At 35.4% G+C, this 15,187-nt stretch overlaps 1 protein-coding gene across 1 annotated transcript in view; it reads right to left on the reverse strand.

Moving 5' to 3' along the window:
* Positions 1–15,187, reverse strand: part of ANKRD31 (ankyrin repeat domain 31) — a 105,136-nt gene that overhangs the window by 24,828 nt on the left and 65,121 nt on the right. The window contains exons 16-22 of the mRNA XM_045566407.1: positions 14,134–14,271; positions 13,121–13,263; positions 9,337–9,499; positions 7,621–7,736; positions 5,496–5,583; positions 5,069–5,165; positions 1,411–2,404 (exon numbers count right to left, since the gene is read on the reverse strand). Coding sequence (XP_045422363.1) covers positions 1,411–2,404; positions 5,069–5,165; positions 5,496–5,583; positions 7,621–7,736; positions 9,337–9,499; positions 13,121–13,263; positions 14,134–14,271 — 1,739 coding nt within the window. The remainder of the gene's footprint in view (positions 1–1,410; positions 2,405–5,068; positions 5,166–5,495; positions 5,584–7,620; positions 7,737–9,336; positions 9,500–13,120; positions 13,264–14,133; positions 14,272–15,187) is intronic.

The following is a 15,187-nucleotide window of genomic DNA, read 5'->3' on the forward strand; positions in this document are numbered from 1 at the left end:
TATGTAATAGTCAACTAGAAACAAGCTAAATATTTATAACAGGTGAATTAATAAACAAAAGATGGTATAGACATACAATGGACTACTACTCCGCAGGAAAAAAGGAATGAACTGCTGGTACATGATACAATAGGATGAAATTATGCTCAGAGAAAGAAGCCAGACAAAAATGAATACATACAGTATAATTCCACTTACACCGAATTCTTGGTAATGCAAACTAATAAACAGGAACAGAAAGATGACCAGTAATTGTCTGGGGATGGGCAGGGGAGGGAAGGGGTATGAAGGAGTTATACCAAAAAGCACAAAAAACTTTTGGGGATGATAGATATGTTCATTTTCTTATTTGGGGTCATGGTTTCACAGACCCCAAGTCAAACTTGTCAAACTGTGTATTTTAAATATGTACAGTGTATTGTATGTCAATTGTATCTCAGTAAAGCTGTTAAAGGAAGAAAAAAATAGCTGAAATGTAGAAAATGCATTTAAAATTTTATTATAGTTAATACAGAAAACTGTCAAAATTTGAATTAGGTAACTAATTTATTAAAATTTGAGCTGCTTTGGCTAATTTGAGGTAGGTACTACTTAGCAATAAATTGGTTGACAGGTAAGCAAAGAGGAACATTGAGGGATCTGAGATCAAGCCACTAATTCAGTCATAAAATTATAATTTGGAGGTTTAAAATTAAAATATTTGCTCCTAACTTATAACTTATTAATTAGGAAAAGCCTTATTATCCGAAATGGGAAGGGTAGGAAACAGGGATAATTCAGATTAAATTCCAGTTAGCCTGGAGTGATTTCTGTAGGATTGGTCCATAAGCAAAGAAGCATTCAAGGACTCTGCAATCTTTGCCATTCTGGATTCCTCTTTCAAAAAGTGAATATGAGGAAAGAAGAGAGGAAGCCTCTGTTGTAGACATTTTAAAAAGAACCTTTTCTTTCCTCCTCTACTTTTATGCCTATGTGATATTGTTTTAATGGCGTCACATTTACCCAAACTCTAAGTCATTCTTTGGTTCTAAATTGAACTTCTATGGAAGATGGAATTTATGCTTACCCCCTTTAGGGGATGCTTTATCAGTACAATGGTAGTTCCCCAAATTTTAAAACTAATGACAGCTTCAATTTATTATTTTTGTGTTGCTCTTAAATTCTTCCTGCTGCAATAAAATTGACTAGTACTGGACTGACAACTCAAAGGAGCTTGTATTTAAAATGTATTAGGGCAATTCCAGAAGCCTGATTTCACTTACTAAAAATATAATGGTTGTGTTCCTCCATTTAGGAAGCCCGACCAAACCCCATTTCCCTAATCAGAGCTAAATGCGTACACTATGTGATAGCAACATTTACTCACTTGCTTATAAAATATGCATGATTTTAGAGGAAGAAATAGAATACCTGTGTTCTGAATTCCAGAATGTTCTTTCCTGGATTAATTCTTCCCAGTAATATCAAATCTTTTATCTGTGTACATTTCTTTTTAGGAGCTGTACTGTAGTTTAAAGGCTTTTTTATAGTATGTGGATGCCCAGACCCAGAGGAAGAGTAGTTCTGGCTGTCATTTACATGTGGAACAGTAGAAGCTAATTTTTTAAGACATGCTTTCATCTCATGCCCGGTATCACTGCCTGAAACAGCAATCCCTTGATGTGCCAGGGATTGTGATGCCCCCCAAGGTGGTTGCTGGGAAGCTGTTTTCCTGTTTCTTCTTTTTGGATCATTGGAAAGGTCCTGATCACAAATAACAGCTGATGGATAGGCATCATTCTGGGCAAGTACACTCGTGGTTTCTGAAATATTTAATGTGCCAGTTACTGAAGAAGAACTATAGAATTCATGCCTTTCGGCTGTAGTTTCTGTAAGATCATTTTCTTTTTGTGAATATTCTGTTTCAGGAATAAAAGCAACAGGTTGGGATGGTAATTTAATCTCAGCGCCACCTGAACGTCTGGATTTTGATAACCCATCCAAGGTACAATCATTGACATTTTGTTTAGAATTTATCTCATTTCCAGAAAATTCTTCCCTTCTTACTGTCTCTGAATTTAGACAAATGTTGGTATTGTGGCTATAATTGTAAGTTTCTATAGACAATTGTGTTTCCTTCTTGCTTCTACAAACAAAGCTGACAGGAGAAAGGGAACCTGATTGGGGTTGCACTGAATTTTCCAGGCTGTTACGCTCTTGGCTGTCTTTTTCACTAGAGGTTTCTGAGCTAGGTGGCAGCTTCCTTAAACCAAGATCAGATAATGATGTAACATTCTTATAGTTTTGAATTTTCAGGCTTATTTCTTTCTGTTTTTTTGCTGCAACTAAAAGGCTCTTCTGTCTTGTGGCCAGGTTGGCCAGTTGTTCTCTCAGGGCTCCATGCTTAAATGACTCTATGGATACCCTATAGGAAGAAACAGAAAGAGGAAAAAAATACAATAACAGTAGAAACCTTTTCTTTAGCAGTAGTTTAGATGCTAAAGATACTTCATCTCAACTTTAATCAGCTCAAAATACACAAAAGAATACTTTGCAATATAATTCCTTTGAGAGGAAACTGATTCCTTTATTTAAGGTAAGTGAGTTTGCCTTTCTTTTAGGAGGTGATTGTGTGGTTATCCAGATTTTATAGTCGTATCATTATTTATCAGTTGTCAGTCAACCCTAAAAGACAAACAAAACTTAAGTTTTATATCTATTAGTCTTTGGTTGGAAGGTAGCAATTGGTGGCTAAGGAGGATCACCATTCTTTAAGTCTGGGGTTTGCTAACCTGTTTAAAGTAGAAAGGTGTACTAGGAAGTAAAATTTGCAAGTTCCACTCACGTTCCCTTAGCTATGAAGGACCAAGATGTTTTGTGAATAATCATATCTCAGCTAGACCTGAGAAATATTAGTTCATCAAATAATTACTGCAATTGCACTTTGAACCTGTACTGAGACACTTTCAAGTCCAGAGGGAGTACCCAGTCAAGCATCATCCTGTGCAGTTCCCCAAACTAAATTTGTCAGGATCCTAAGGACTAAGGAAGACGAAATGTCTTATCACACCTCTATACCTCTGTCTTTCGGTTTTGCCCACCTATCCCACATGGACCTTCAGGCTATTAGACACTTTATTTCCAGTGGTTTTGAAATTTTGGCCTCAGGACCTATTTATACTCTTAAAAATTATTAAGGAACCCAAAAACCTTTTGCATTTATGCATTATATCTATCAATATTTACTTTTTTAGAAATTAAAACTAAGAAATTTTTTATTTTTTTTTTTGAGATAGAGTCTCGCCCTGTTGCCTGGGCTAGTGTGAGTGCCGTGGCTTCAGCCTAGCTCACAGCAACCTCAAACTCCTGGACTTAAGCGATCCTACTGCCTCAGCCTCCCGAGTAGCTGGGACTACAGGCATGCACCACCATGCCCGGCTAATTTTTTCTATACATATTTTTAGTGGTCCAGATAATTTATTTCTATTTTTTTAGTAGAGACGGGGTCTCGCTCAGGCTGGTCTCGAACTCCCGACGTCGAGCGATCCACCCGCCTCGGCCTCCCACAGGGCTAGGATTACAGGCGTGAGCCACCGCGCCCGGCCTAAAACTGAGAAATTTTTAAAACAGAAGAATATACAAGCATACATTTCATTAGCCTTCAGAGTAATGATATTAATATCATTATACATCACATGGCCTCTGGAAAGTTCCATTGTACACTCATGAGAGAATGAGAGCCCAAAGGGCAAATAACATCTTAGTATTATTGTAAAAAATAGTTTTGAATTCACAGATACCCTGAAATGGTTTCAGAGACCCATCAGGGGTCCCTGGACCACTGTTTCAAGGAAAAGCAATAGTATAGCTAACTTGCCTCTCTTATCGAAGTTTAGAGTTGTTGATATTAAACTCCCAGGAGACTGGATGTTAAAAGAAGTAGTATATGTAAGTGGAAAAAGCAGCAAAAAGAAGAAATCAGATTAGCAAACAACTGGTAGTATAAAATGCAAGATACTGGACAGAGGGGAAAGAAAAAAAGGAATAAATAATATTACACTTAAAATTACATGAAACAAGGAGTTCAGACAAAAAAAAAAGGTTGTCTCTTTAGATACCCATATCAAGATGTGAAGTCTTACAGCAATATATTGATAAGGATGTACACACTTAAAACTCGAACTGATCAGGAACTTTCCAAAATTCCAGGTAGAGTACGTTGCTAACCATAGGACACTAAAGAAAAATTGAAGCAACCCTCTCCAAAGTTCTCTAGAAAATTCCCTATAGTCAATTACCATTTGTAGGTCATACACTTGCTTTATACTGACAGGAAAACAAGTCAGGAAATAGAAAGGAACTTATGACACTTATTCACTGGAGAGGAAGTCAAAATAGGGATAAAAGACAGTAGGATTTATAAGTAAAAATAGAAAACTGATTTTTCAATAAGTTCAGAAAAAAACTGAATACGTATTATTAATAATTATAGATGTCAAATGATTTATAAGGTAAGAATATCTTAGGAAATATTTAGAAGTATTAAATGTAAATAATCTAAGTCTATGAAAAACAAATAAAAAATAATGCCCCCAAAAGAATTACATAAAATTTTTTTCATGAAAAAAATGAAAAGAGGTACATAGCTAATATAACCAGGATAAAATTCCTTAAAGAGCCTAAGATTTTGGAAATATAATAAAATACAAAATTAACCAACCAGTTAATCAACTGCTTAAAAGGATGAGCTCTGTGATAGCAAAAAGAAAAAAACTTTCAATGTAGAAAATTTGAGTGTGCTAGGGAAAGAAATTTATCTGTGGGATTCATGACCAGAAGGGCTTCCATAAAAATTTTTCACTGTAGACAGCCTTTTAAGATATTAAAATATTCTTTCTGAATTTCAAGTAATAAAGTAGAAAAATATCTTTCCAGCAAGTATAATTCCCCATGGAGATAACAGAGAGCCTCAAAAAGTCATTTTTTGGTCTTAATGTTTGTATTGTTAAGAAAATCTAGGCCTCAGTATTGCAGCTATGAATGGATTAAACTGTAGAAACTCTAAAGCACTTCTATTTTTTTCACTTACCTGTATTTTTTAGCCAGATCATCCCTTTCTCCTTTCTGTTTGGCAAGCACATTATCCATAGTCTCTTTTATCTTCAACATTTTTTCAATGTACTCTTCTAGAAATATGGTAATAAAAAGTTAGTTAATTGAGGGATAGTAAATGTTAAATTTGGTTACACAAGATTTAGCCCCATTTTTAAATTTAAAAAGCTATTATTCCCTACCCTCTTCCCAAATATTAATGGCCCAGATATCTAAATTAAGGCTTATTTAATTATGTTACTTTCAAGGATAATTCCTGGAACTTTAAATACTCTTGCATAAAAATAGAAGACCACTTTTTCAGCCCTTGTGAACCCTGAAGTAAACATGTACCTTAAGAAGATGAGATAGCAATGACATTGGATGTCTGAAATAATCAAACTTAAGTATGAGTCCATATTTACCTGCATCTTCAGGGTTTCTTATTTCAAATGCTAATAAATTTTCTTGTTTTTCTTCTATATCTTGCAGAATGGCACTGAGCGTCTGATGCTATCAGATAAAAATATTAGAAACTTCATTATAAGGGGATAGATGTGTTCTCTGATATGCCACTTACAAATGCACAGTAAATAAAGTGCTAAAGAAAGTGCTCCTAAAAATGCTCATTTCTGTTTATGCTCAGAATCTACTCATGCTTTGTGTAACTTAACTGTATAACTGTTGCAGATTTGGAAAAAAAGTAAACTTAAATATATCTTGATTTGTGTAGACCTCATGGAAAATAGAATGTAAGAACAGCAACCATATAAAAAAATCATAATTTCTCATTGACTTCTGTTAAAATTATAGTCACAGGAGAAAAAAATAAACAACTCAGCAAGAATATTAAAGATCACGCACATGCAACAAGTTCATTTTAAGGTTTTATGACTCTCATTGCACACTATTAAAATCTCACATATAATCTTAGAAATACAAACACTACTCCCTCAAAAACTCACAATGGAGACTTAATACCACCCTTTCAAGCCCTTGTCAGTACTAATCTTCCTGCTTGGAATGCTTTCAATTCACTCTGCCCAGGTTGCTCTCTTTCTTATGAGAGAGACAATTGTGGAGTGGGCTCTGGAACAAACTAGACTTCCTCAGTGTAAATCCTGGCTCCACCTCTTCCTAGTGGGGTGACTCCAGCAAGTTACTTATCTGTGCCAGCATTAAGTAACACATACAAAATGCTAAGGACAATGCCAGAACAAAGTAAGAGCTCACTAAAAACTGCTTATTATTATTGTATAAAACCCATCCTATATGCAAAACTTCTGATTTATTCATTCCATACCAATTTCTCTTTGCTAAGAATTATTTAAGAATTTCATTGTGACATAATTTAGCATTTATTATATATGAAATATAATGTGTAAGACATTATATATTATATATAATATATATGACATTATAATATATATATAATATATACTGTCTTACACATATTAATATTTCTTCATCAAGGCAGGAACATGGCTTTTATATTTGTGTACTGTTTCCACATAGCTGTTGCTCCATAAATGGTGACTGGATTCACCCATATTACCTATCCTTTAATATACTCTCAATACATATTCATTTCTAAAATGTGTAGCTCCTCAAAGCTTTCTGAAGTAAGTTTCTCTGAAATTTTACTTTGGTGCCCACAAAGGATATAAAATATATATATAATAAAATCATCTGATTATTTAGTAAGGCAACCTTACTGCTGACATTTATTAAATGCATCAAAGTGGAAAAGATAAAATGTAAATATGCAAGACAAATAAACAAACAAAACCACCAAGGTTTACCTCTTAATACAGTGGCTTATGGTGAAAGGCAAACTAAAGGCCTAAACTTGTGCCCCCTGCTAAGCCTCTATTCACAAAAGAAAACATCTTTTAAAGCCGACTCTCCCTTCTGTCTTGCTTTTATTGTGGATGTCATTAGTCTATTCAAAACACTTATTCAGCATCATTGAGGATGATACCTTGCTTAACAAGTTTGTGCCTACTTATGCTTTGTGTTTTTGTCAAACTTAGAATATCCATCTCATCAATCAATATATATTTTATTGAGCAACTGTTATGTTATTTTTGTAAAAATCTACCTTTACATGGTGGATTTCACAGCAAATTCTATCACTATAAAGCATTTGGGATCTAGAAAAGCTAAACCAGTTGCTTTCCTTTTCTCTGTGTGGGTTTCATCATCTTTTCTGCATCCTATGTATCCTGGACACTTTCAGGGGTAAGTGAAGACAGACTCATACAGTGGCAGTGTCTGTGGGACAGGAAGTAGCTAAAACTCAAGCTAGGTGTAAAGGACAGCAGCTAATCCATAATTCTGTATTCAATGCAAATAATTAAGAGTTAACCATATAGCATATCTTCTTGCCTTATTCTGTTCAATTATGCTATCTTATTTTCTTATGACAATCTTATTTTCAGTCTGTGTGTCCCTAAAATGAAAAGAAAGGTACCAACAGCCAATACCTAGCTGGCCCAAAGAATGGCATTTTCTAGGCTGAAGAATGAAAAGAATTTCAACTTTACTCACCACAGGAAGGTTTTCTCTTGTTTCTCCTTGGTGTGAAAAGGAAGGTGGATCAGCAGTTTTTCCAGCATCACAAAAACACTGTTTATGCCTTTTTAACTGGGCAGTAGGAATTTTTACTTTAAAAAATAAAATTAGAAAATATAGTAAGAACGTACAAAAATTTAGCTTTTAGACCTGGGACATTTTTAGCGGGGGGCGGGAAGCAAGAGAATAAAGAAACAAGAGAAATTTAACAAAAAAATTTTGCTTCATTTTATCAGTTTAATGGTGACAGAGATGGGAAGGACAAATTAAGTCACAATTATAATAGCTTCATGTTAATTAGCACCTCATTATTATTAATTAACTATTTATAGCTAACATTTACTGAGCACTTGTCACATGCTGGATGCCAAACACTTTCTATGAATCATTTAATCTTCATATGAATCCTCTGACATAGGTAGTTTATTACACCCATTCTACAGAACAGCAAAGTGAGGCTTAGAGGGGTTCAGGAAGTTCCCCAACATCACACAGCTAGTATTGAAACCAGATTTTATCTGACTCCAAAGTCCATGCTCTTAGCCTATATGACTATGATTCACTGCCTCTGTAAAGTTCTCCTGGACTCTCTTCCCATTCTGGATTCCTTTTCTCCATATTACCATTATACCCTATATCCTTCATCCCTCTTGGGTACTTGATCAAGGAAAACAAAAAACAACAGACATGTGGGAATAGATACAGCACTTCATAACAGAGTGCCCAATAACTCCAAATGTTAGGCTTCTCTGGAAAGCCAAGCTGATCTAAATCATGGAGATCTTCGAATATGGTTATAGAGAGGAAGAGTGAAATAGCTGGGGCCCTGGGAAAGGCTCTGACCCTATGATTTTCTATATGGTAGCAGGCAATGAAAAGAGGAAATCTGTACCAGTCTTGGCCTTGACCTGCATATGATCTAGCCTGCTAGTAGAATATAACACAATGACTATCCTTGGCTTTGACCAATCATATCAGTAATTGTTCCCCTGAAAATCAATTGTCGCCAAGGATGTTGGTAGGTTAGAGAAGAAGTGTGTGACAGGGTTTCTCTCCCTAGCATTCTCCCTCATAGTGAGGGCAGATATGTTCCTGAGTATCTTCTTCTGTGGGTCAAGGCTTAAGCATGAGGGAAAAGGAAGAAAAATTTCTTCTCCTCAATACCTAATAAAATGCAAACTATTGCTAAAAAATGGTTTATAAAATTCTCCCTTAAATATTCTTTTCACTATAATATATATTATATACACACAAGTATATTTGCTTAACAGATTAATATGCTAGTATTAGATTCTTGAAAAGTTGGCGTAAGTCCAACTGATGTATATAAATCATTATAAATCAAAGATTTCAGTATAATGTCACTCCTTTTCAGCCCCACTACAGGTAAACTAGTCTACCTGGTCTCCGTTATATCTCTATTTCAAACCCAACATTAGGGAGATTAATGTTTGACTGATGAATGATATATGTTTCATTTCAACATGTCACACCAATGCAATAGGATCATATGATTTATAAATTAAACCAAATTTGAAAATGCTAATTTCTAAAAATAAATGATGGCTTTTTAAGAGTTTAATAAACATAGGAAACATCTATACTCTACACGTTAGAAGATTTTATTTTCCTAATCAAAGGCATACATGGTATATACCTGTATAAAATAGCAAGCAATATTGATATACATACCATTGATTATAACATTACTTTCTTCTCTATTATTGGTCTCAATAGCACCATAAGATTTTAACAACTCTTTCATTTTTTCATCATCTGCTTCATCCAAAGCAGTCTTCTGTTTATGATCTTTTTGATTAGGGTTTGCTCCATTTTGTAGTAGAATCTCAGCTACCTAAAAGGTATTTTTTCAAAGTTACTTCTACAGACACCTAAGATGAACCATTTCTACTTTCATCACAAGACACTACTACCAAGCATTAAAAGTTATGGAAAAGAAGTTTTCAAAATCTGGTCAAGAAAATTTGATTAAATTTGATATATTTGATATATATCAATATGTATCAAAATGATTGATAGATTTATCCTGATTGGTCCTCATAAAAGAACAAAACACAATGACATGAAAGTATAATATGCTGCCTTCGTTACAGTAAGAGGTAGGCATAGGTAGGACCAGTTCTAGATCAGTACTGCCTAGAACTTTCTACCATAATAAAATGCTCTATTAATATATCTGCTCTGTGCAATAGGGTAGCCACTAGTCTCACATGCCTTCTGAGCATTTGAAATGTGGCTGATGTAACCGATAAAATAAATTTTTTATTTTATCTAATTAATTTAAATGGCTAAAAGAAGCTAGTAGCTACCATATGGGACAGCACAGGTCTAGATACTGTGCAGATTAAGCCACTTGTATATAAATGTGGAATTATTGGTACCCAGAATGATTTATCCTATTTCTTTAACATAGCTTCTTGCCCTTCCCCGAGGTGCTGGAGGATGGAATAGAAAAGGGGGTAAGAGTTGCTTCAGCATTATGTTACATTATAAACTGTATTATAAATTGCTATTAGACACAGTTGAATAAAGTTCTATTGATATTTGGACTATATCTTAGGTATACTACTTGTTTAAGAGGTTTAGTGAACTAGCCTAGGAGCCTAATATCCATTCTAATATTCTCCCTATGGAAATATGTGCCCTAAATAACAGAATTATAGTCACAGAATATTAAAGATAGAGGGAAACTTAGAAATAATCTGCTCCAACCCCATCATTTTAAAGAAAAGGAAATGAGGGTCAAAGAGGTTGTGACACTTTTTTGAGAAGAAAAGTTTCTAGTATATTGGCCGGGCGCGGTGGCTCACGCCTATAATCCTAGCACTCTGGGAGGCCGAGGTGGGCGGATTGTTGAGCTCAGGAGTTTGAGACCAGCCTGAGCAAGAGTGAGACCCCGTCTCTACTAAAAATAGAAAAGAAATTATACGGACAGCTAAAAACATATATATAAAAAATTAGCCAGGCATGGTGGTACATGCCTGTAGTCCCAGCTACTCAGGAGGCTGAGGCAGGAGGATTGCTAGAGCCCAGGAATTTGAGGTTGCTGTGAGCTAGGCTGATGCCACAGCACTCTAGTCCAGGCAACAGAGTGAGAATCTGTCTCAAAAAAAAAAAAAAAAAAAAAAAGTTTCTAGTGTAAATAAGATTGCTCTGAGTAACTCAAAGCCCCAGGGTGGCATTCGCTGGCACTGATGTTAGCAGATCCAGGCATGCTGATTCTTGGGTCTCCAGGCAGCTTATTTGGGTGCTTCCAGTGGCAGCAGTGGACCAGGCAGGTGGGAGAGTGCTTGAGCTTCTGGGTACTGGGTGTGATGGTATGGGCTATGGCAGTAGCAGTGGTGAGACAACCCTCTGGCTCCCAAGCAAGGCATACTGGCATTAGTGGCTGCAATGGGCTGAAAAGGGCACTCCCCAGGCCCACAAGTAGTGTATGGGTATGGGTGCCAGCTGTGGTGGTAGCTGTAGGTTGGGTGGGCCTATTCTCAGGCCTCCAGGAGAAATGCTCAGGTGCCAATTGTCCCAGGCCCCCAGATAGCATGCTTGAGCACTTAGGGGGTGGGGGATGGAGCTAGGCCAAGTGGATGTGATCCATTTTCCATTAATTTTTGTATATGGTGAAAATTAAGGGCTCATTTTTTTGAGGTTCATTTCTTTTCTGCAAACCAAAACGCAAAGGTTCTAACTCCTTATGTTGAAAGAGTATCCTTTTTCTATTGAACTGCCTTTGCACCACTGTCAAAAACCAACTGACTACATATGCAACAGTCTATTTCTAGATACTTTATTCTGTTCAATCGTCTATATGTAAAACTCAGTGGTTCTCAACTGGGGATGATTTTGTGAATCAGAGTACACTCAGGAATTTCTGAAGACATTTTTGGTTGTCATAACTGGAGAATGTGGGTGCCACTGGCATCTAGCGGGTAGAGGTCAGATATGCTGCTAAACATCCTACGATGTATAGATACAATAGTACACCACAGTAAAGAAATATCCAGCCATAAATGTCAGTAATGTCAAGGTTAAGAAATCCTGGTCTACACTAGTGTAATAAATCTTAGCCACAAGCACAACTATATACTAAGTTCTATAAGTCCTTCTAACAAATCTCCATCTGTAGGGGTGATATTGCTGACTCCCAACACAAATACAAATAAGAGAATTAACTCTCTGTTTTATGTGGCATTTTTCAGGATAATGTCCAAAAACTTGATTTTCCCACCATGACATTTTGACCCTTATTTAAGTGGTTTCACTTTAAGTGGCCTTTTCCCTGTACAAATAACCAGTCAGTTCATCACTTTAATGATTCTGTTTGTTTTCTTCATCTTGTAACCATATAGCCTTGAGAATTTGTCTATTCTTTTTACATTTAAATATCTTAAAGGCAAAAGGGCTTCTTTAGTCAAAAGAAGTCACATTGGACATTAGACTACTCACTCTGGTATCAATCATTAGTTCACATCTCTTTTCTCTAGAAATCATAAATTCAATAATACCATCCGTTTAGATGACTATATTCAGGCTGAAAACAGCAAAGATATACTTTCATACAATTAAAGTTAACAGGCTCAGTTGGGTATAGTGGCACAGGCCTGTAGTCTCAGCTTCTCTGGAGGCTGAGGTGGGAGGATCACTTGAGTCCAGGAGTTCAAGGTCATGGGCAACACAGTGAGACCTAATCTCCAAAAAAAAAGTTACCAGGTTCTCAAAAATACATAGAAACAGATAAATAGGTATTCATGAGGGATCCAAGGAGTTTTTTATATGAACCCTGGTTTTATATTATTGTTGGTAGTGGTTTCCTTAACTATTTTTTCAAAACCGATAGTTATCCCTGAAGTCTATATTGCCTATTGATAACAATAAAAGTTGTCTCACAAGATTTATAAAACAAAAAGATGAGTTTAAAAATGTGAAGAGTTTTAAGGTCTAGATTTGAAATTCAGTGTCACTAAAATAATGACCCTAGTAATCTTCCCTTGTGATTTTACCACGGCTGCTTGATAATGAAAAGCAAAGGAAAAAAGGACACATTAAACACCTGGCAAACAAGCAACTCATGTGTCTGTTACAAACCCATTGAGAAATTCTGAGTTAAAAAAAAGTTTAGCTGTCACATGTATCATCACTATAATTAGACTCTTGTGCACAATAGCACATCATCTTAGACAATTAAAAATGGGATGTATTAGACTTATAACCTGTGTTTATCCTGACTTTCTTTTGACTTACATGAATTATATAATGAAGAAACAATGGAACAATGATTAAAATATATATTGATTTTCCAATCCACACACAATATTGTATTTTCATTTGTAATTTTAAGCAGGTTTTAAAAAGCAATTGTTTTAAGGAATCACTTTAGTTTTTAGTTTAAAATATCTTCATTTTTTCACTCATTTTCCTAAGAAAAAGCAACAGAAACCTAATCTGATATGTACTGTACCTTTAAATGATCGTTTGCAACAGCGTCATGTAAGGGCAGAATTCCATCTAGATTTTCACTATTAACATTAGCACCAGCTTTCAATAACTCTACAATTATAGCAGCAGATCCCTCATTAGCTGCCTCATGAAGTGGTGTCCAACCTAAAAAAGGAAAAAGAAAAAAGAAAAAAAACCAAGAGCAACCTGCTCCTTACAAATCAACATTCATGTAGTATCTTTGTACTAGGTTTTGTTGCATTAATTGAATTAACAACTATACTGATTCATATGTATATACTAAGTTTTGGACAAGAAATAATACTGAAAACTATGGGTTTAAAATGCATAAGTTTCATTTCTGAAAACAGATTGATCTGTTATACTTGATATAAATGCCAAAGCAGAAGACTCATAGAATGGAAAACATAATGAAAGCAGAGTAAATACCAATCATTTCAATTTGTTTCAATTCAGACATTAAAATGTCTGACTTTCATCTTTATATCTTTGTATTGTCACATTTCCCTTTTAAAATGACACCTAATGTGATCAATCTTTGAGTTTCTCCCTGTGGAATTCTTCACACAAGATTCTTCTGTGCTTAAGCAAAATGTTAGAAGATAAAATTTTAAAATGGAGGTTTAGAATAAAAATAAGGTAAGATAGAAAAAAAGGAACAGTATAAAGAAAAAAGGAAAGAGAAGAAAGGACAGTAAAATGAGAAAATGTTGTAATCTCTCCAAAGTTAGGGGATGGAATAAAGGTTTCCGAGGAAAAGGCCTAACTCCCTTCACTTCTCATTCTGTATACCCTCTCTGAATGCTCCCAAATGTATGTTAAAAACTTTTTCAAATGAAAAAGTTATTTTAGCAATGATAAATCTTACTATTCAACTAAATAATAATATAGTTTTGAAAAGATTGTTCAAAGTTATCAGTTACATACTACCTAGGATCAAATTTGGAAGGGGATGTTGAAATGTGTGTTTCAATGAGTTCAAATTAGAGACAATTAAACTAAAAGGATCTAAACCTGCATTATCTTTTAGATTCACATCTGCTCCAGACTCTATTAGAGCTTTCACCATAGACAAATTTCCTCTTCTGGCAGCCAAATGAAGCCGGCTTTCCCCTCTGGCATTCCTCTTATTGATCCCCGCTGTTTTCATTCCTGTAAATTTGCCAAGCAAAACAGAGGCCTCTTTTCTATCAAATGCTGATTACTATAAAAGATCTTAGAAAACACAACAACTTTCTCAAAATATCATAAGTAGAATGCACTATACAGAAACATACATCAATTAATATTATCATTGCTGTTATTGTTTTATTTATTTATTTATTTTTGAGACAGAGTCTCACTCTCTTGCCTGGGCTAGAGTGCGGTGGCATCAGCCTAGCTCACAGCAACCTCAAACTCCTGGGCTCAAGCGATCCTCTTGCCTCAGCCTCCCAGGTAGCTGGGACTATAGGCATGCGCCACCATGCCTGGCTTTTTTTTTTCCTTCCTATTTTTAGTTGTCTGGCTAATTTCTTTCTATTTTTAGTAGAGACGGGGTCTAGCTCTTGCTCAGGCTGGTCTTGAGCTCCTGAACTCGAGTGATATTCCCGCCTCAGCCTCTCAGAGTGCTAGGATTACAGGCGTGAGCCACTGCACCCGGCCACTGTTATAGTTTTAAAATATAACTTGTGATGAAATTAGACAGCATCCAAGCACAGTACTTGCATTCATTCTAGCAGTTGATTACTCTATCAAGCATTTGATTAAAACATACTTGCTTCAGGTCTATACTTACCTCACTCTCAGTAGTTGTTTCGCAATGTATAAAATTTTTCTTGAAATCACCTGTGGTATTATAAAATCCTCTTTCTACAGTTGTTTTACATCTCAATGGGTGTATTCCTAATCATACAGATACCAAGTACCAATCTATGGCCTATTGGTTTTTTTATTCTTCTTTCACAAAAAAGTAGTATATATCATTGTCCAAAGATTCTTTTTTTATTTAATCTTTTATTTGTAATGCAAGTTAGAAAGACTTAAGTTGGACCTAAAAGTAATAGACTGATTATATGTTTTTCCTCCA

Source organism: Lemur catta, chromosome 12, assembly GCF_020740605.2.
Source record: "Lemur catta isolate mLemCat1 chromosome 12, mLemCat1.pri, whole genome shotgun sequence".
Lineage (NCBI taxonomy): Eukaryota > Metazoa > Chordata > Mammalia > Primates > Lemuridae > Lemur > Lemur catta.